The sequence below is a fragment of the Phaethon lepturus genome, unplaced genomic scaffold (genome assembly GCF_000687285.1).
Source record: "Phaethon lepturus isolate BGI_N335 unplaced genomic scaffold, ASM68728v1 scaffold47148, whole genome shotgun sequence".
Classification (NCBI taxonomy): domain Eukaryota; kingdom Metazoa; phylum Chordata; class Aves; order Phaethontiformes; family Phaethontidae; genus Phaethon; species Phaethon lepturus.
This window is the reverse complement of record NW_010559204.1, coordinates 18,888-38,264: the sequence shown is the minus strand read 5'-3', so window position 1 is coordinate 38,264 and position 19,377 is coordinate 18,888. Positions and strand designations below refer to the sequence as shown.

At 47.5% G+C, this 19,377-nt stretch overlaps 1 protein-coding gene across 1 annotated transcript in view; it reads right to left on the bottom strand.

Annotated features, from left to right (window-relative positions):
* Positions 1-5,334: 5,334 nt before the first annotated feature.
* Positions 5,335-19,377, bottom strand: part of TNN (tenascin N) — a 24,132-nt gene continuing 10,089 nt past the window's right edge. The window contains exons 7-15 of the mRNA XM_010293289.1: positions 15,678-15,941; positions 13,978-14,241; positions 11,235-11,365; positions 9,994-10,126; positions 8,965-9,116; positions 7,744-7,840; positions 6,902-7,069; positions 6,075-6,238; positions 5,335-5,481 (exon numbers count right to left, since the gene is read on the bottom strand). Of these exons, the coding sequence (XP_010291591.1) occupies positions 5,335-5,481; positions 6,075-6,238; positions 6,902-7,069; positions 7,744-7,840; positions 8,965-9,116; positions 9,994-10,126; positions 11,235-11,365; positions 13,978-14,241; positions 15,678-15,941 (1,520 nt within the window). The remainder of the gene's footprint in view (positions 5,482-6,074; positions 6,239-6,901; positions 7,070-7,743; positions 7,841-8,964; positions 9,117-9,993; positions 10,127-11,234; positions 11,366-13,977; positions 14,242-15,677; positions 15,942-19,377) is intronic.

Sequence of the window (19,377 nt, the reverse complement as noted above, 5' to 3'; positions counted from 1 at the left end):
GGCCTGGCCGGGACGGGGCTGCCGGCCCCGACCGCTTCCAGCCTGGGCCGGGGCGATGCCGCCTTCCCCCGGCTCCCGGGACACGCACCGGGTTGGAAGCGGCCGCTTGTGCCACCCAGTCCCAGCGCGGCCTGTTTTGTCCGACTCGGACAGGGCGGTGATGTTAACATGACATCACATCACATCACGGGGTTTGGCTGCGTGCGGCTGTGCTGGTAACAGCCGGGAGGCCAGGCTCCTCCTCACACAGCCCTTTAAATTGACCCCATATGTGTCTTATTTTCCAGCTTGCTGTGTTAGCATTGAAGTAAGCGAATCCCTTCTCCTCCCAAACAGGAAGCAACATATAATGCTATAAAAAATTAGGATTTGCCACACCTAATCCTAGAAACAGGCAGGAACAGCTCTGGTCTCTGTCCCAAACCCCCAGTCCAGCCAAGATGCTGGAGAACCAGCCCTGCACTTGCATTATTCTTTCTTCCTTCCCTCCTTTCCCCCATCCAGGCACTTTTCCCAGCCCTCCTGCCTCCAGGCTCACCAGGTGGGCAAAGCAGCCTCCTCCTGTGGGCAGGAGAGCTGCCCACGCAGGTGCTTCTGCTGCGCTCCAGAGGCACCAGCAGCCCCGGAGCAAGGGTGGTGCTGCCTGGAGGACTCGGAAAAAAATCGGAGCAAAGGGAAACATGATGGGAGGCCAGCGGCTTACCCAAACAAGCAGGGGCACGGAGGCAGCCAGCTCCAGCAGAGTACAGCCTCCCTGGTGTGGAGCTGCTGGGCTTTGCACGGCTCCCTGCAAGAAGGTCCTTCTCCGGAAGGGCTAGCGAGTAACGTTTCAGGTGAGGGCAACAGATTCCTTCCAGAACCAGAGAGCTGTCAAGAAAATGTCTGTGTTTTGTCACGCACAACATCTCTGACCCAGGCTTTTAGGAGTTCAGAGCAGCCAGGTCTGAATTTCAAGAGGTCCCCAAAATCATCATTCAACCCACACCTGGGCTGGGCAGGCAGGGACCAGGATACAGCCCTGCCCTGATCCATCCAACCAGCAGATGGTCCAAGCCTCTGCACCCCATAAAGCACGGGAGCTGATGTGCTCGAGCACCGCTCGTTTAGCCAAACCATCCACCGAATCAGCCGCTTTTTGAGACGAAAGCAAAAGAGCAGCGACAGCCTGAGGTGCACCAGGACCTGTCACCCGTCAGCAACAACCCCGCAGCACCCGCGCAGGAGACGCACGGTACAGAAACTCCGCTCTCCAGCCACCTCTGCACTGCCTCCCCACAACTGCATTTCGGTATCAACCTTTTATTTTCCTAAACAGTCTGTGCAACAGCGGGGAGGGGGGGGAAACAACCAAAACTTTTTTTTGCAAGGTTTCTTTTTTAAAACAAAAATAAATGACTCTCACACTGCAAACAAATGCTGTGTCTCCGGCCCATAGTCATGTGTTTATTTTCCTGGGGAAATCTTTCTTCTATCTGTGTCCTGGCCCTAGAAAAGACGCGAGGAGAGCTCAGCGGGCTGGGGCTGTGCAGTCTCTGCCTGCAGCCAGCTGTGCAGCTCCGAGAGATGTTTTCTTAAAGAAACAGCTTAGCTTAATCAAGTTTAATGGCCTCACCTTGTTACTGAACAGAGTCAAGAGCCTCTCCCCAAGGGCAAAAAGTAGTGGGAAGAGGAAAAGTAGCATTTCGGGACCGTGGGAGGCTGAGGGTCAGCAGTGGAGACTAGTCAACCTCAGTTGGTTTTGATCAGGCAAGTATTTCAGAGTGTCTGCAGCTCCTCACAGCCATCTGGGCACGTCACAGGCACACACCTCTGCTGGGCAGAGCCTTTCCAAATCGTGCACCACCAAGTTCTCTCTCCCTTCGCGAGGACAAAAGCAAACCTGCCTCTCACCTGGACGATGCAGCAAAGCTGCACCTTGCCCCCAGAGCGGAGGCCCTGGAGGAGACTGGGGGGAAGAGGCGTGCAGGACTGCAGCAACGAGCAGCTAGAATGGCAGAGATACACGTTTTGGGGGAAGGAATGGGCAGGGCACACCTTGCTCCTCTCCAGATGGTAGCCCTGCACACTGTATTCAGGGCCAGGCGTTTTTGGGTAGCGTGACCCGCGGAGAGAAGGGGAGGCTCCTGGGTGCCAGGGTAGAAACAGGCAGGGGCTGAGGGCAAGTTGAGCGTCCTGGAGTAGTCCAGGGATTGAGGGGATGCAAAAATTGCCCCCACAGACCCCTGAAACCCCACTAGGAGGGGAGAATAAGATCTTCACTGACTAGTCCTCTATTCATTCAGCCAACAAAGCCTAGAGCAGTGACCAGAAGTAGCACTGCTGCTTTCCAAGCAAGTGCCCAGTGCACTTCTCTCCAAATTCCACCATTCAGAGTGCAACATCAGGGAGGTGGTGGAGTCACCATCACTGGAGGTGTTCAAAAAACGTGTGGACATGGCACTTCAGGACATGGTTTAGTGGGCAGGGTGGTGTTGGGTTGATGGTTGGACTTGATGGTCTTAAAGGTCTTTTCCAACCTTGATGATTCTGTGATCTTGGGGAAGAGGCATGCTTTCTCCCTCCTCCTCTTGGGTAAATGCTGGGATAGTGGAGAGGTGGGTAAAGAATCCACCAGCAGCATTTTGCTGGGGTCCCCCACAGCAGCACTGGCCATGCTGCATCCCAGATGCACAACAGGTAGGTCCCAGCAAGGGGACAGGACCATCACCACAGCGATGCCAAAGCAGAGAGGATCCTTTCAGAGGGGATTCAAATTCTGCCCCTGGGCATGTTGCAAACCTCATTGGTGATAAATTTTAAGTGATCTCAGGGCAAGGCAGAAGTTTCAAGAATCTGTTTTGGCCCTACGGCATCACCGTTTACAGGGCTGGGTAGAGCAGCAAAACAAGGGTGATAAGAGGATGTGAAATTTTTATGGAACTACCCCAACCAGCCTGAGCCTTGAAACCAGAACAGCCAGTTCCCGAGGGCAAACAAACTGCATTATCTGACCAGTCCCAGCTTCTAAAGGGACTGGTTAACCCCAAAAAGGTCTTTCCACAGAGGCTGGATTCCTCCTGCATTAGCATGAAGAGATGATGCCATCCCGTGGCTGCTGGGCAACACTGACTTCCCACAATGGCTTTCCAACAGCCACCACTTTGACTGCCCTTCCTGGTGAAAGAGGGGCCATAATTAGGAGGGACAAGTAAAACCTTCCTCGGAAACTGCAAATAAGGTGTCTCATTTGCCTTCATCTCTGAAATACAAAGCTCATACCGCTTGAGAGAATATTCCCTGCTGTAGGGGAAGATTCAGCTTTAGAAAAGGATCATGTTTTGCTTCTGCACAGGGAAGAGCTGCTAGGCACAATCATGCCTGCTGGATTTTAGAGCATATGCTTACTTTTAGAGTGGCTGTCTGTGAGGCTGGTCCTCCGGTCCCCCTCAGTCACCTTCCTCCTGTCTACACTGTGCCCTTTAACTGAACAACATAGTGAAACCTGTCCTCACCTACAGACAAGCAGGCAACGGGGAGAATTCACTTCACAGTAAAGAACCCTCATCATTTTCCTGTGTCCTCTTCTCATACTCTTAGCACAGAGCCTGCAAAACACTTCAAGTGCAATTTTCCTTTCCTCTCCTCCTTCCATTAGTCTCCTCCTTCCCCCCAAACCGGGGCTTGGATATCCTAATACAGCTCAGATGAGTCTCTGCCTGCCCCCGTACGCAAGAGGCACGGCCCTGAAAGTACTATGAAGAATTTAGTACTCACCTTGCAGTGTGTGCTAGCTCTAGCTAGCGCTCCTCCGCCAGGTCCTAGCAGCCACGCATCAGTTAATTGCTTTGCAGTACTAAGTCAGGAAGAGATCACATAGTCCCCATCCCCATTTTGGAGCAGACTTCAAAGACCTACTTTTCAGAGTCTCCACATTGCTCTGGCACTGCTAATGGCATTGCTCCATCTCTGTAAAGAAGGCTTAGTTTAAATGGGAAGAAATATAATTCTGCCACCCAAAGCAAAGATGACAGAAAGATTTTAAGACCACCTTTATTTGCGATTTTATTGCTTCCCCAAAGTCTGGGGAGGATTCTTTAAAATGTATTACTCAGCTTAGCACTTCGAAAGAAAAGGCCATTAAAACATAGGACAATCATGTTCCAATCTGCTCAGACAAGGAAGCCTTTGAGCAAGCATCATTTGGTGAGCTCATACTTCTTCTCTGGCTGTAGCTGGTGGTCCAGAATTTTAATATCTGCTCAGGGAAAGAAAATAAAACTCACCTTATTGTTGTGAGGAAAAAAAGCAGACAAATGTGAAACCACACACTGAGGCCCACCTGAATCTGCAGACAGCCTGAAAGAAAAGCCTGACGGAGAGCGTGCAGGATCGGCTTAACTCAGAGATGTTCATTTTAGAGGCAGATGACAAGTGTTATCATTTCAGCATCACTAGCTACCGCACTGCTAATGAAAAAGCAGAAGGTGGCAGATAGGACACTTGCATAGAGAATTTTGTTCCTGGTCTGTATGCGGCCTCTTAGGGTAGCAGTAGGCAGAGGCACGTTGAGGATGGTGAGCAGAGCTTGGAGGAGCATAGCTCATACACTCATCCTGTTCTGGGCCTCACCCAGGAGTGCAAACATTAATTCACTGCATGTTTCCTCAGGCTTTTCTTTGGGCTAGGAGACAGGAAGAGACAAGCAAAATAAAGAGCAAATCACCTGGGGAAGTGCAGTACTGGAGGCTGAGGAACCCAGACTACAGACCTCACCTGGGTTATCGAGCCTTGCCAACAGCCTGACAACATTTCCCAAACCCCAGCCCTTTGACTGGGGGAAGACTAGGGAATGTGCCTCAAATGATGAGGGGAAAGAAAAAGAGGACCACAGACCAGGACAGGGAGAAGGGATTGTCTCAGGAAAGCTCCTTCTGATGTAAATTAGAGAGCTACTATTTCTTAGCAGGGTCAAATTTAATTTTTTCAAGTCTGAAATGAATGGCACCAGAGAAGGACAGAATTGAGAAGAGTTAGCAGCCTGGGTTTTGAGAAACAGCATCATGTGTTAAAGCTTGCTCTATGTAAAGTTCATAGAAGTTGCATACATTGGATCAAGCAGGTCCTTGTCATGTTTAGCCAACCAAGGGAGCTGCAAGTGGGATGCTCCCCACAAGCTCCCTCCCAGTCTCTGATAGATTACCAAAGGCTGGAAGCAGGCTGGGCTGCAGATCCAGAGGTCTCTGGGAGCACGTTGGTCGCAATTGCCTCCAATGTATTGGAGAAAGCTGCCTGAATCTAACTTTATTAAGAATACTGAATCGTTATCTTTGGGTACTATCCTGCACAGAGTTCCATTTAAGCCCTGACCGTCTTCCTTTTCCCTGATAGAGCCCTCTTCTTCCTCCCCAGGATTGGCTCATTACTGGAAGACTGAGGACGGATCTTCATCTCAGTAAAAGGGATGGAGAATTCATGGCCTTTCCATGGCTCCCAGTTCACCCCCTGTGAAAAGACCAAGGAATTTCTTTTATTAAAGCACCCAGACCAAATGTTAGGAGTCTACCACTGCCCCCTTCTAATACCACTTAACCCTCCAATAAACAGAGACGCTATTGTTCACCAGATTTTAACTGTAATTATAATCAGTCTTCCAGACTCCTAATATAAATCAAATCACTATCCAGTTTGGAACACAAGAGGACTGAGCCATCTTCAAGCCCAAAATAAGCCTGTACAATAAGAAGCACACCAAAGCATGCACTGAAAGCCAAGGTATAGGCTACATGAGACAGTGAGCCAGCACCCTAGTGTGGCTCCTAGTGAGTGTTCTGTTATGTGTTCCCCTCAGAAATCAAGACAGCTCCACCTCAAGTATCTCTGCCCACAAGCTCATGGCCCCCTGATTCTTAAGTCCTTTGGATCCAGGGAGGACAGAGTAAGAGCTCTAAGTTTCCTTATGGATCATTTGCCTTTCAAATGCAATGAGTTGTGTTAGCCTGGGCAATCTCTCCTGCTCCAAGGACAGACATCCCCTCCAGGTGTTTTCTCAAGGCTAAGGAGAAGAGCTGACCACCAGACAGAGCTCTGCCACTCACCTCGCTGTGCTTGCTCTCCCCATATTTCCCATTGAGGTTGGCCAAGTGGCAGTTCTTGTACCACCACGCACCATGGTGTGTCAGAGCACAGTTGCTGAGAGCCACATCATTGTCTCTGTCCCACGTTGTGAACTTCCAGCCATTGTGGTAGGTCATTGCATCCCCTAAGGGAAGGGATGAAAGACATGAATAGGAGTAAGAGACTACAGTTGCTCAGCCTGAGGGCTTATACACCCTTCAGGCAGAACAAAGCAGGCCTGTCAAGGGAAAAGCAAGAGCATGGGATGGGTCTGGACTATAATTTCTAAAGGGCTGCTGTTAGAAGGCATGTCCAAGGGCTGGCTCCCCCCAGATGATGATCTAAACCTTATAGCAAAGAGGATTAAAGGATAAGTGGAAGACTATGGACACAGTGGCAATGGTAAGGATTTACCAGTGGCAGAAGCCAGCACGGGGATGTGTACTGCTGTTGACAAACTCCCATCCTGAAAAAAAGCCACTTACTTTGCACTTCTTGGCTGGGGAGCCCCAGAAGTTGCTCCTCCATCAGCACAGGTTACCTCATGGAAATGCTTCCCAGTCTGCCTTTTCAGCTGCTGTTTCATTGGGTTACAGAGCCCTCTCTACCCTGTTGAAAAGCAACTCTGCCTGTGGACACACTCTCCTCGGTCTTCCCAGGAAGTACAGACTTCTCTCCTCAAAGAGGACCACATCTGATCTAACCTGACCTAATGAGCTCCCATGCTACTGGCAAAATACATACACAAGTCCCAGCATTTGCTTCCCTGCACAAAGCAGAGACACCACAAGTACATGGCACCCCTCACCAGCATTGCCTGTGTAATTCCCCACCGACAGCCTGTATCTGTCCCTGCTCGAGGCAACCTGGAAGAAGTCATAGACAGCATAGACAGATTCGCTGTCTGTCCACAAATCCACCCGGAGCTCATAGCGGATGGCGCTGCTGCTTGTGAGATTGTGCAGCTTGTCAAGACCTAGAAGAAAGAAGAAAAAAAAAAAAGAATTAAGAATTATTCTTAAAAGGGAAAAGCCTGTTCACCTTTGCCATCCTAGACTCTCACCCTGTGGCTATTTTGGTTAAATCAGCTATTTCCTGCTTCCCTCCTTCCCTGCTTGATGCTGTCATGACATTTTGCCAAGTTTATGCTGTCTTATCTCATTTCTGGCAAGAGTATCAGAAAAAACAAACAGCCTAAACCAGCACAAGACTGGCTGTAGCACAACATTATTTTTCCCAGAACATTTAAAGACTCTTGCTCCCAAGATTTTGACCTATTCAGTGCTGGATTCTCTGATCCACAAAGAGTTCACTAACAGAACAAGACAAAGTACACCAATTTTGTGTAATATCCCGGTCTTTGCATTTTCACAAATATAATTTCTTTATTTCCCCTCTCATAGGAACACACAAGCCTGAAATAAACCTTTCTAGAGTTTGGCTTTCTCTGAGACTGCTCCAAAGCCTAAAGATGCCAGTGGAAGTACTTAGTGAGCCTTTAGCGATCCCTCGGTGCTTCACTGGCATCTAGGGAAGACACAAAAGCTGACAGTTCAAGACTGCAGGTTCAGAGTGTTGGATATTTCATCATTTAGGTACTTCTACAAAGCTAATCTTCAGCTCTTTGCTGGTCACACCCTTGTACTGTACCAAGCCAAAATTCCCCAGTGGGATCTCCAAAGCCTTCCACATAATTTTTCCAGCGTTTGTAGAAATCCACCTCGCCAGTGCTCCGCCTCTGAAACACCTGCAAAGCAAGGATTGTTGAGTGAGAGTTCATGACAGGTTGAGGAAAGTCAAGGAGGACAGGGATGAGAAATGCTCATCCTGATTCAAGCGCAGACAAAAAGGTGAAGCACTCAGAAACAGACAATTCTAGCTGATGGTACACTGCACCTGAGCAGGGTACACACAGGAATCCATTTCCTTTTTCTGACTGCACATAAGCAATGGGTTGAGTACTTAGTTGTGCAAATTTTAGCGTTTACTATCCACAAATGCCTATGGACAGCACAAATCTGAGCATGATCTAAACACTTAGACAAAATAGGCTTAGAGACAAGATCCACAAGACATTTGGGTTTCTAAACTTCACCAAAACCAGAGCGACTTGGGCAGTAACACACAACAATTTGTTTCAGTGGAGAAAATCGCTTATCACTGAAAATGGAAGGTGAAAAAGGGAATAAAGATATTTTTCTTTGGTTTAGGGAGACAGCTATCAGAGAACCTCATATTCACTCCTTCATGCTCATACACACTTGCCACCTCAAAGCATCTGTGCTTCTACCTCCAGATTCCCTTGAGCCACTCAACAGCTACTGTGTGGTCAGGATCCAGGTGCATGCTCACAGTACTGGCATTTAAAATACTAACAGGCACCAGCTGAACTGCATTAACTGTCCATACATGTATCCTTATACTGCAGTCAAGATGAGATAATATAGTTCAGTTAGCTTAACTGCCTTTCATAATGAGTTAAGCTGTACTACCTTATCTTATGACAGGGCTGAATGCACCCTCACAGACAACTGCTCTGACCCAACTGGCAAGAAGTGACACATTAAGCTGTCATAACTCAGTCATTGCCCTCAATCAGCAATAATATAAGCCTGTGTGGCATTCACGATGAGACAACAAAAAACCCAGTATTCCACTGTCAAGCCTTTGAGCCATTCAGCCTCACACAGCATCCCTACTGACAGTCTGAGGGGGTACATCAGCATCCACCACCCTTCCTACTCCATCAAGGCAGGAGCTGAAGCAGCAATGTAGTAGAGCATGAGGAGCCTCGGCTAACACCAGTACCAGGCCCATTTGATTACGTTCATTAAAAAAAAAAACTCCAAAGAGCAGCAAAGAATCACTCACTATCCACCCGCCTCCATCAGTGGTCATGTCACAGTACACCCGCATCGGCCTGCTGCCATCCCCGTTCAGGTAAATGGTGTACATGCCGCTGGAGGCATTTCCATTCTGCTGCGTCTGGCTGCAGTCCGCGGGATACGGGTAGAGGAAGCTAACTGTGAGAACAGAGGGGGCAAAATGTCACATCAGCAAAGTAAGCCGTAGAGCCGGAGGACGCATTCCACACCCTTAGGAATCTCCTAAGGACAACAGTACTGGAAGAGAAGTAAAGAAAGCAGCAGCCCCCACTCCATGCACTCACACAGTGCCCACCAGTTGCATCAGCAGGTTGCTGCTGGCAGCCTTCCCCACTGCCTTGGAGCTGGCACATGGATGTGAGAGTGTGAGAGGTCAGCCCCAGAAGCTGCAAGGGATGCAGTCTTGGACTGCAGTAAGAGCAGCCCTTGTTTGTGAAGGTGGGAGTGCCAGTAAACAGGAACTTTAATTTCTCTGCATTTCACAATTTGTCCACAATTGGCAACCCCTATGGGCACTGGCACAGTACAAAAGGCTTCCACAGCAAGCTGGCATGAGATTTTGTTTGATTTGCTGCCATTCTGGTGTGCATTTCCCGACCTCTGAAAACAACCTGGGCAGCTACCCAATGCCACGACAGTACTTACACAGCTATGTCCTACCATTACTAGGATGGTGCAGAAAGATCTCTAGTGTATCATCATCTCTCCTGCCCACTGGCAGCTCACCAGAAGGCTTTGTCCCACGCTTGGCTAAGCAAGGTTTGCCAGCAGCACTGACTAGTGTGGGCAATCTCCACTCACACTATCCCGTTGTGTTTCCAAGCCTCCAGATGGTGTGGCCTAGAATGGACTCCCAGCCAGGAGACACATCATTGACTCACTAGATGGTTTGCTTACGATCACATAATTTCCCAGTGCATCTGCAGAACACGAACTCTATCTCTGACCTCTACCAACAGCGGCACAACAGCTGCAGAGCACAGGGAAAAGTGCAACAACCAAGGCCAAATCCTACCTGTTGAGAAGGTACTGTCTGTCTGTCTGCTCTGGCGATCTTCCTTATAGGCCATTACAAAGATGGCATACCTCACTCCTTGTTCCAGCCCTTCCAGCACAAACCGTTGTTCGCTAGGACCCAGCTGTACTTCCTGCCAAATAAAACAGATCAAAGGTTAACGCAACTCTGAAGCGCATTTAGCTTTGCTGGACCACAGTGCCTCATACTTGATATGCATTTACGGACTTTTCTTGTAGAGTTCAGACAGGCACATTCACTGTATATCCTTGAGATATGGAGTCCATCTCCTCAGAAGGAAGATATGGGGCAAGGTCTCAAGAAACAGTTAGGACAGTTAGAACACTCTATCCCTGGTGACTGCTGCCCTTCCAGGTAATACCAAGTTAGAAAAGAGGAGTGAAGAAGCAAACATGTTTTCTGCACCTGGAGGACTGTTGGGAAGAGGTGTTCCCCTGTCGCAAAGCCCCCCCCGCAGCTTATACTCATGACAGTAGCACATCTTCTTCCTTAAGCTCTCTCTCCCTGGCCATGGATAGCATAGATTCCCCCTCAAAACTGTTTTTCTGGTTTTGGCTGGGGCAGAGATACTTTTCTTCATAAGAGTTAGTATGGGGTTGTGTTTTGGATTTGTGCTGAAAACAGTGTTCATAATGCAGGGATGTTTTTGGTATCACTGAGCAGTGCTTATACAGAGTCAAGGCCTTTTCTGCTTCTCACCCCATCCCACCAGCGAGCAGGCTGGGGGTGCACAAGAAGCTGGGAGGGGACACAGCCGGGACAGCTGACCGCAAGTGACCAGAGGGCAATTCCATACCATACGACAACATGCTCAGCATATAAAGCTGGGGGAAGGAAGAGAAAAGGGGGGACCTTCGGAGTGACGGCATTTGTCTTCCCAAGTCACCGTTATGCGTGATGGAGCCCTGCTATCCTAGAGATGGCTGAACCCCTGCCTGCCGATAGGAAGCAGTGAATTAATTCCTTGCTTTGCTTTGCGTGTGTGGCCTTTGCTTTCCCTATTAAACTGTCTTTATCTCAATGCACGAGTTTTCTTACTTTTACCCTTCCGATTCTCTCCCCCGTCCCACATGGGAGAGTGAGCGAACAGCTGCGTAGGGCTTAGCTGCCGGCTAGCGTTAAACCACAAACTACCATACAACCACAAGACCCAATCTGCAGGGCCCATAATTCTAGGGGTGATTTCAGTGGGGTCTGCAGGGCTGAGAAATTCACTGTACCTTGCTCATACCATCTCGACCCTGGTAGCTCAGAGCGTAGCCATCAATCTGTGCCTTAGGAGGAGTCCAGGTAACCACGCCAGTAGAATGAGTCACATCTGATACATGGAGGTTCTTGGGAGGATCAATCTCTTGAAAAAGAAAAGTCAAGTCCCATTGGCATAAACGAAAGGTGGCAACAGCAGTGCAGGGCTTAGGCTGAGCTTTCAATGCCTGATCCTGTTAACTGGGAACCACTGAACTCACCCAGTGACCTTCACAGCTAGCAAGAAGTGGCAGAAGCCTAGACCAAGCACAGCACAGTCTGCTACAGATCTGGTTTGGGATGTTTTGTAAGCCCTGTATTGGCTCAACTATACAGGGCCCAGGAGCACCTGACACATCTGCCTGAGAAGCCTCCAGCAGGTTCATGTCTGAGGAGTATTCACAGATAGGTCTGGTTTGGTGTCCATGCCCCAAGCCTGGAGCATGGCCCTAGTGTGGCCTGCTGTGAGCCCCTACCCCTTGTTTCCCTACTGCAGATGAAGAATGACTTCACTGGTTTTACTGTTGTCATGCTTCAGCCTTCTTTAGTAAACGCAGGCACACAAAGAAACCCACAGCTTTACAGTTTAGTCTGTGCTGTATATGGGACACCAGCTCCTTCACTGACACCAAAGCCAGACTTTTCTTGTGCAGACTGTCCAAGTTCAGCATGAGGAGAAGAACAGAATTATTAAGCAATGCCAGTTCACAGCAGTTGTCAAAAAGCATCTCTCTTATGAGGTACCCACAACAGGGCTGCAGTGCTTCCCTCAGGATAAAAGCAATTTCTAAAGCTCAGTTGGAAGTAACAACACTGGAAGAAGTCTCTCCCTAATTTTCATCCTGTGCTTGCTATATTCTGGTGTTTTGGGAACATCTTAAGGAAAACAATTTAAGGAATAAGGTTCATCCAGCTTTCCGAGTTTTGGAGAGAAGGTTCTTGGTGGGCAGTGCTGGCCTTCAGGGAAGAGTGCTCCAACCCTGAAGTACACTTGAGTTTAGAGCAAACTATAACTGAATAATTTGTCTCAATTCCCTGCTCTTCCGGAGACCTCCCTGGGGGACTACAGGCATGTCATTTAACTTGTCCGTTGATTCAGTTGTTCTCCATATAAACAAGGCAGCAACACTTCCTAAACCTTAACATGTGCCATGAGGCTAATCGTAACAATGATTATAATGCATCAGTGAAAAATTAGAGTTCTGAAAAGGCCACGGAGGAAGACAAGGCCAAGCTACCTCTGTCTGAGATAAATGGGAAGGGTGGAGCAGTGTGGCTTCTCCCAGGAAACACTGCACTCCTTGTGTGTAAGGTTACTGCTTAAAACAGATACAGAAGCAGAGAAGAAGAAATCAAAGCACCAAATATAAGGAGAACAACAGGGACAGGAACAACAACGTTCACACAGCATGTTGTTTAAAACACCAGCTATTCATTATAACTGAAGACCACCTTTCACTAGGCTCCTGAATTAAGCATTCGTTCATTATCTAACGAACTCGTGCTTCATTTTGGTGACCGCTAAACAACTACTTTAAATAAAAGGACACAGAAATCTTCCGAGTAGCTCATTACATGTATACCTCCCGCTGGACAGAAGAGGGAGCTAAAAGGTACTAAATCCATCACGAGAAGCAAGGGATGGGAAGGGCAGCCTTAGAGTCCTACAGTTTCTCGCAGTCATCAGCTTCCACGGGTGCAGGAGACCACCGCAGAACAGCTCCCTGCCACAGCCGGTTTTAATGCTAGGGAATAACCTGCCATATCCTGAATAAGAAAATGTTGTGGAGGCTCTCCACCCCACCCCCCCCGCCCCGAAGTTGTATTATTTTAGCAGAGGTGTCATTACTTTTGGAAATGTAACACACACCAAAAAAACCCCAAACCATAGGTATTTTGTGCCTTTTGAGCCTTTTCAAAAATATCCCTACTAATACTAAAGTGTTTCCTCTCCCAGCAGTTTCATTTCATGTGAAATTTCCAGGTGTCTCCATTTCATTCCAGTTCAAGAAAAAAAAAAATTTTTCCATTTGCTGAAACTCTCCTTGCGTTTCTAGTTTCAGATAGGTTCAGTCTTTTGGCCTCAAGAGATCTCCATTTGTCCCCATCAGCTGCCCTCGACCTCTGTAAGCACCAGGGAACTGCTTGGCATCTTGCCCTAAATCCATACTTCAACTGTTCTCTCTCATACCAGCGTGATTCATAAACTAAGAAAAAGTATATTAGCAAGGCCAGTGGATACGGAGTGACCCTGAAATGCTCCCAGTACACCGTAATCCTTACAACTGACTGAACAGGACAGATTTAAGCCTGCTTGGCAGTCTCCTAGGACCAGTCTAAGGTCATGAGTCAAAGGGCAGGCCATGATTTTTAACTGTCCCTGATGCTAAAATGGTTGAACTTTGGTTGTTAAACCTCCATTATTGTTAGGCTTGACAGCAACACTTGAAGCACCACATGCTTTTGATGAAGGACTAGTGAAATAAGCCAGGTATCATCAGCTGTTATCACTCTCATATTACAACATCTGCCTCTTCTATAATCATCTATAGCAGCAGTCTCTGTTATAGTAGTCTGTACTCATGCACTTATCTCCAGAATGGGTTTACTACTGTGCATCTTCATTACCCAGTAATGCAAAGAGAGATCACAAAACATAAAACAACAAGAAAGTAGGGTCCTTCTAGCCCGTTTCCTTTCCCTTCTGCCCACAGTTACCTGTCAGCATGTCAGTGCTTGCCCGCTTGCTCTGCTTGCTTCCCAGCTCTGCCCAGAGATGGATGGTGTACTTCGTGCCTGGTTTCAGTCCTGTCAGGGTGGTAATGCTCCTGTTCTTCCCCACTTCTATTTCCTTGGTGTCCCCATCAGCAGAAGCGTAGCTGACCATATACCTGTCTATAGGAGCCTGGACGCTGTCCCAGGAGATGGTGGCTGAGTTCTCTGTCACTTGGTCAGTTACCAGATTCTTTGGGCTGTCCATTTCTGAGAAATAAAGTGCGGAGTAGAAAGTCTGGGTAACTAAAATACATGCATGTTCCGCTTAAAACTTCTGCTTTCTAAAGTCCCATGATGCTACCCTCAGGAAGCAAAGGATGACATGGACTAACTCATCTGTAGCTTCACTGGGTCACGGTGGCTAATCACGATGCTTGCAATGGACAACGGAAAACTGGAGTAAGACAAAGGAAGGCACTGAGACACAGCCATCTTCAGGCAGAGGCCTCAGGAGTAAAATATCAAGTAGAGATACAGGGAAGAATGACTGTGCAGAAGAAGTTCCAACTGAAATTTAAGGTTCATAAGAATTTAGGTCTGACAGCCTCAAGAGAGATCCATTAGACCAGCTACTTCATGGCCCTGGAGTCCTGGCCAACACTGGGTACATTGAGACAAAGAAAAAGATGTGCGAGACTGAGGCAGCACCACCACTCCACTCCCCCACCAGCAAATATCTCTTTTTGAGCTCTGAGGTGCGAGCAAGGTGTAACATTTCTCTACAGTATGACTGAGGAAAGAAGGCCTTGGGAAAAGAGGTGGCCAAAGGACAACATAATCATAGCTAATTTACCACATGAAGCTACAACCCTCCTCCCATAGCTGCAAAATCACAGACCAGAATTTCCACAGGTCACCCACGAGAGTGTTTGTGCCTGCCCTCTTGCTCTGCTTGCTTCCTTTCCCTGCCCACACACAGGTGATGTACACCACATCGACCTTCAAACTAATCACAATAGTGAGACCCGTGTCCTACCCCACCTCTCCTCATTCCCAGGAAACATTAGCAGTGTCCTCTGCCAATCAGTGTTCAGCCTAGCTAAGCAGCCAACTTCTGTAAGCAAAATCCTTGACTATGCAAAGTGAATTACTGACAGTTAAGAGACTTTTTTTCTGGGCTCAAATTATTTGCTATCTTTTTGTGTTGTCAAAGAAGGTGACTAAAATAGGGATGTTTCCTTCCAAGTCTTGATTCATTGATAAACACCATTCTTATCAGTGGCAGTAGTTGAACCATCCTAAGTTTAAACAGAGTTCAACAGCAGTAGTGTATGCTGTGGGGCAGAGCTCAGCCACACCTGCAGAGCTTAGCATACCTGAAGACCAAAAACAGCAGACAAAGCTAGTAAGTGAGGAACACAATGCTTTAGCAAAGTGCTGTGAAGCTCACATCAGACTGATAGTTTCCGAACAAACAGAGCAGTCGTTAGCTCCTAAAAGTTCTCTAGACTTGGCAGGAAGCACCATCTCTAACAGAAGCTTGAAGGTGCTTCTGGCATGGATGTTCTCACATCACAGGTGACTGCAAGACAAAATGCTGCCTAGTATATGCTCTGCAACAGGCCATAAGAAAACAGGACAGAAACTGAGATCACCTCCACAACATAGTGTCATGTAGAAGAACAAAGATTCTCCTGGAATACCTGTCACCGCCTCAGTGCTGGTGCTCTTGCTCTGCCAGGCTCCCTTCTCTGCCCAGAGGTAGATGACATACTCAACGCCAGGTTTCAGTCCCATCAGAGTCGTGGTAGTCTCATTCTTCCCCACTTCCATCTCCTCTGTGTCACCATCAACAGAGGTGTAGTTCACCACATACCTATCTATGAGAGCCTGGACCTTGTCCCAGGAGATGGTGGCTGTGTTCTCTGTCACTTGGTCAGTCACTAGGTGAGCTGGGCTGTCGATTTCTGCAGAGACAGTTAAAGGTGAAGAACGCAGGCTGTCAACAGCCAGGTTCTACTGTGACACTCCTTCCCCTCAAGGGCCTTGCCTGTTTCTTCCTTTTTCAAGTCCTATTTCCAATCACGCACTGATTGGACCTACAAAGCTGGGAGGCATCAAGGTCTGGGGTCTGTCTTTAATCCTTAGAGATGCTTTCCTAGGAAGCAACACAGACAGTCCTGACCTGGACAGAAAAGTGCCCTTGCAAAGCAAGGTATTGTTACTTTCTTGTTTTCTCACGGTCACAAGCCTCTGAAGCTCACACAGATGTCATCTGTCCAGAAAGTGAAAGAACAGCCAAAGGTCTTTTGTTAAAAGACCAGGATGGCCCAGGTACGCATTTACTCATCTTCCTTCAGCAAGTCCCTGACCTAGAGTATGGGTCTTGTGAACACTTGCAACAGCTTGCAATCAATTCAGACATTCACCTTTACAATGTTGTTATAAACCAGTAACCCTCAGACTGGGCAGATGACTACACCTTCTTAACCAGGACTGGCCGCACAGGGGAAAGAAAGTCCTGGTAAGAACAACTAAGGAACAAGGATTAATCATCCTACTGCAAGAAAAAGCGTCCTGCATGCTGTTAATCTCTCTGCACTTCAATTTCTTCATCTTCAAGGATAAACAAATTAACCAATTAAAATCAAACAGGACTATACAAATATATGAGACACTGCTGCAAAGGCTCCATTTTCCCTAATCCCTATTAGTAATCACAACACAGCCCATTTGTAGCACATACAGGTAATTAGAACCTCTCTGTGATGATGTTGAATAGGTTTCACAGCAAGATGCTCTAACCTGAAGACTCAATCTGTTAAGCCTCCCTCTACTGTAAAACTGTCTCGGGATGGACTTACTCAGTGTTAAGACAAAGCTGAGCTGTAACTTATACCCTTAACAAAATCTGTTGCCCTCTTACCTGTCACAGCCTCAGTGCTGGCCCTCTTGCTCTGTTGCTCTCCCTTTTCTGCCCAAATGTAAACGACATACTCCATGCCTGGCTTCAGTCCTGCCAAGGTAGTGACATTCTTGTCTTTCTCCACCTCCCTCTCCTCTGTGTCCCCGTTAGCTGAGGTGTAGCTCACTCTGTATCTGTCTATTGAAGCCTGGACTGTGTTCCAGGAAACAGTAATTGTATCCTCTGTCACTTGGTCAGTCAACAGCTCAGCTGGGCTGTCGATCTCTGTAAGCAAAAGTCATAATTATTAGAAGTTTAGTATAGCGCTGTGGTAATCACAATGGTCTAAAGACAGACAACATACATTTTATCAGCAGAGGTAGTATGTTTTATTAGACTATCAAATATATTTGGAAAAACAGGAGAGCTTTGGGAAATTATTCTATGCCTAAAGACCTAAAAAGTGCTTGTGTGTCCAAAAGCTTGCTTGTTTCTTTTCTTCAGCTCAAACTGGTGAATCTAATAGAAGTTTTATCTTCAGCTATAAACTGTGTTTTGATCATGACAAGTGAGTCCCACTGGACATCACCATTTGTGGCCCCAGACAATTTTGTACGGTTGGATACAGCACAAGGTAGATAAAACACGGGGGCTAACCGCTTGCAAGTCCTACCATTCTTGACGCATTGGTATACACACTTGTACGTCAGTGCCGAGGTGGCTGAGCCTTGGGGCAGAGGGATGCCTGGCCCTGCCAGCGCTGGGCTGCCGATTTCTGCAGGAACAGTAAGGAGTGAAGAACACAGGTTGTCCTGGTGAGGCTACACTTACTCCTTCCTCTCAAGGGCCCTGCCAATTTCTTCCACTTCTCATCCTTTATTTCTTATCAAGGATGGGCCTGAACTACAAAGCTGGGAGGTGCCCAATTCTGAGGTATTTCAGCTGGGGTCTAGGTCTCCTCCTCACAGCTGCAGCAGCAGGGCTTTTTGTTGGCAACAAAACAACCCTGCATGAGCAGAGAGGAAAGCCCATGCAGAATATGGTGTTACAGCTCTTGCTTTCTGAAGATCAAAACCTCTTGTCTGGATTACTCTCAGAATTAACCCAAAAACCAAATCACCTGCTCAGAATCTCTGTCTGAAATGCAGCTCTCCTGGAACTAGATTATTTCACACTGAAGCAAACTTCCTACCTGTCACAGCTTTGACATCTGCTGGGCTCCCCTCTCTGCCCAGAGACTGGTGGAATACTTTTTGCGTGGCTTCAGCTCTGTCAGAGCAGTGATGCTCTTGTCTTTCCCCACCTCCACGTTCTTTGTGTTCCTATCAGTTGTGTTGTATCTCACCAAGTACCTATCAGAGGCCAGACCCTATCCCAGGAGATTGTGACAATGTCTTCTGTGAGCCATCTGGCCACTACGTGGCAAGTTCTTAAGAGAAGGTTTGAAGGTGAAGAACCAGGCAACACCACCAGCGAGAACTACGTTCACAATCTCCACTAGAAAAAAGCCACTTTCAATCTCCTCCCATTACCACAATCCTTACTTTGCCCTTTTCACAGGCAGAAACATGACACTAGACTTCACAAGCCTTAAGTCACTATCACAGCACAGCCTGCAGCAATGTGGCCCTTCAAGGACAGCCCAACAGCCCATGGTTTATACAGAGAGCATGTTTTTCTGTGTGGGGTTTTTTTTTGTTTGGTTGTTTGTTTTGTTTTTTTTTTTCTACACTGAATTGCTAAATACATCTCAGCAGCCTGAGCCATGAAGGACTTGCAGATGCCTCCCAAATTACTGGAACAGCTTTTCTTATTCTGGCTTATTCTGCTGCAGGCTCTAAACTCCAGGGCACAAACACACAACCATCTGACAGCCACACTGTAATTTACCACACACCAGTGTAGCTGCACTAGGATTTACCACACATTAGCTACGGTAAAAGTTGTGATTTTCCACTTGTGTGTACAAATATCACCTCTTTTGTAAGGTGAAATACATTACTTCTCATTTTAATGAAAGACGATGAGGCTTATTTGTGTCACCCTAGAGCGGTGCACACTGGGAACGTGTATTTGAATAATCACAGCTCAGCTAGTTATCAGTATAAGATGCTCACCTGTGGCAAGAAACAAAGTGAATGATTTTCTTGTGTGATATGAAAATCAAGTTTGTTCTCTAGTTATAATTGCATTGCAGCTGGGTATGGGCTGTGCCTGTAGGCATATGCAGTGCATTTAATTCCTTAACTCCCTGGGTGGTCCAGGAGCTCCCCAGCCAGTCACCTGTACCGGTGAGAACATGGGCTGGCTTGACACAATGGACTAACTTGAAAGTAGGTGATTGACTGAACTTCATAATTAAGCATTTGACTCATCCTTACTGATCCCCTCTGGGCAGGAACTTCAGACAGTCCTACAAATTCCCTGAGGTGCCTCCTGTTGTGTCTAGTCCAATTTATATGCTTAAATGTGTTGGTTAACATCCTGAGTGGAGCATC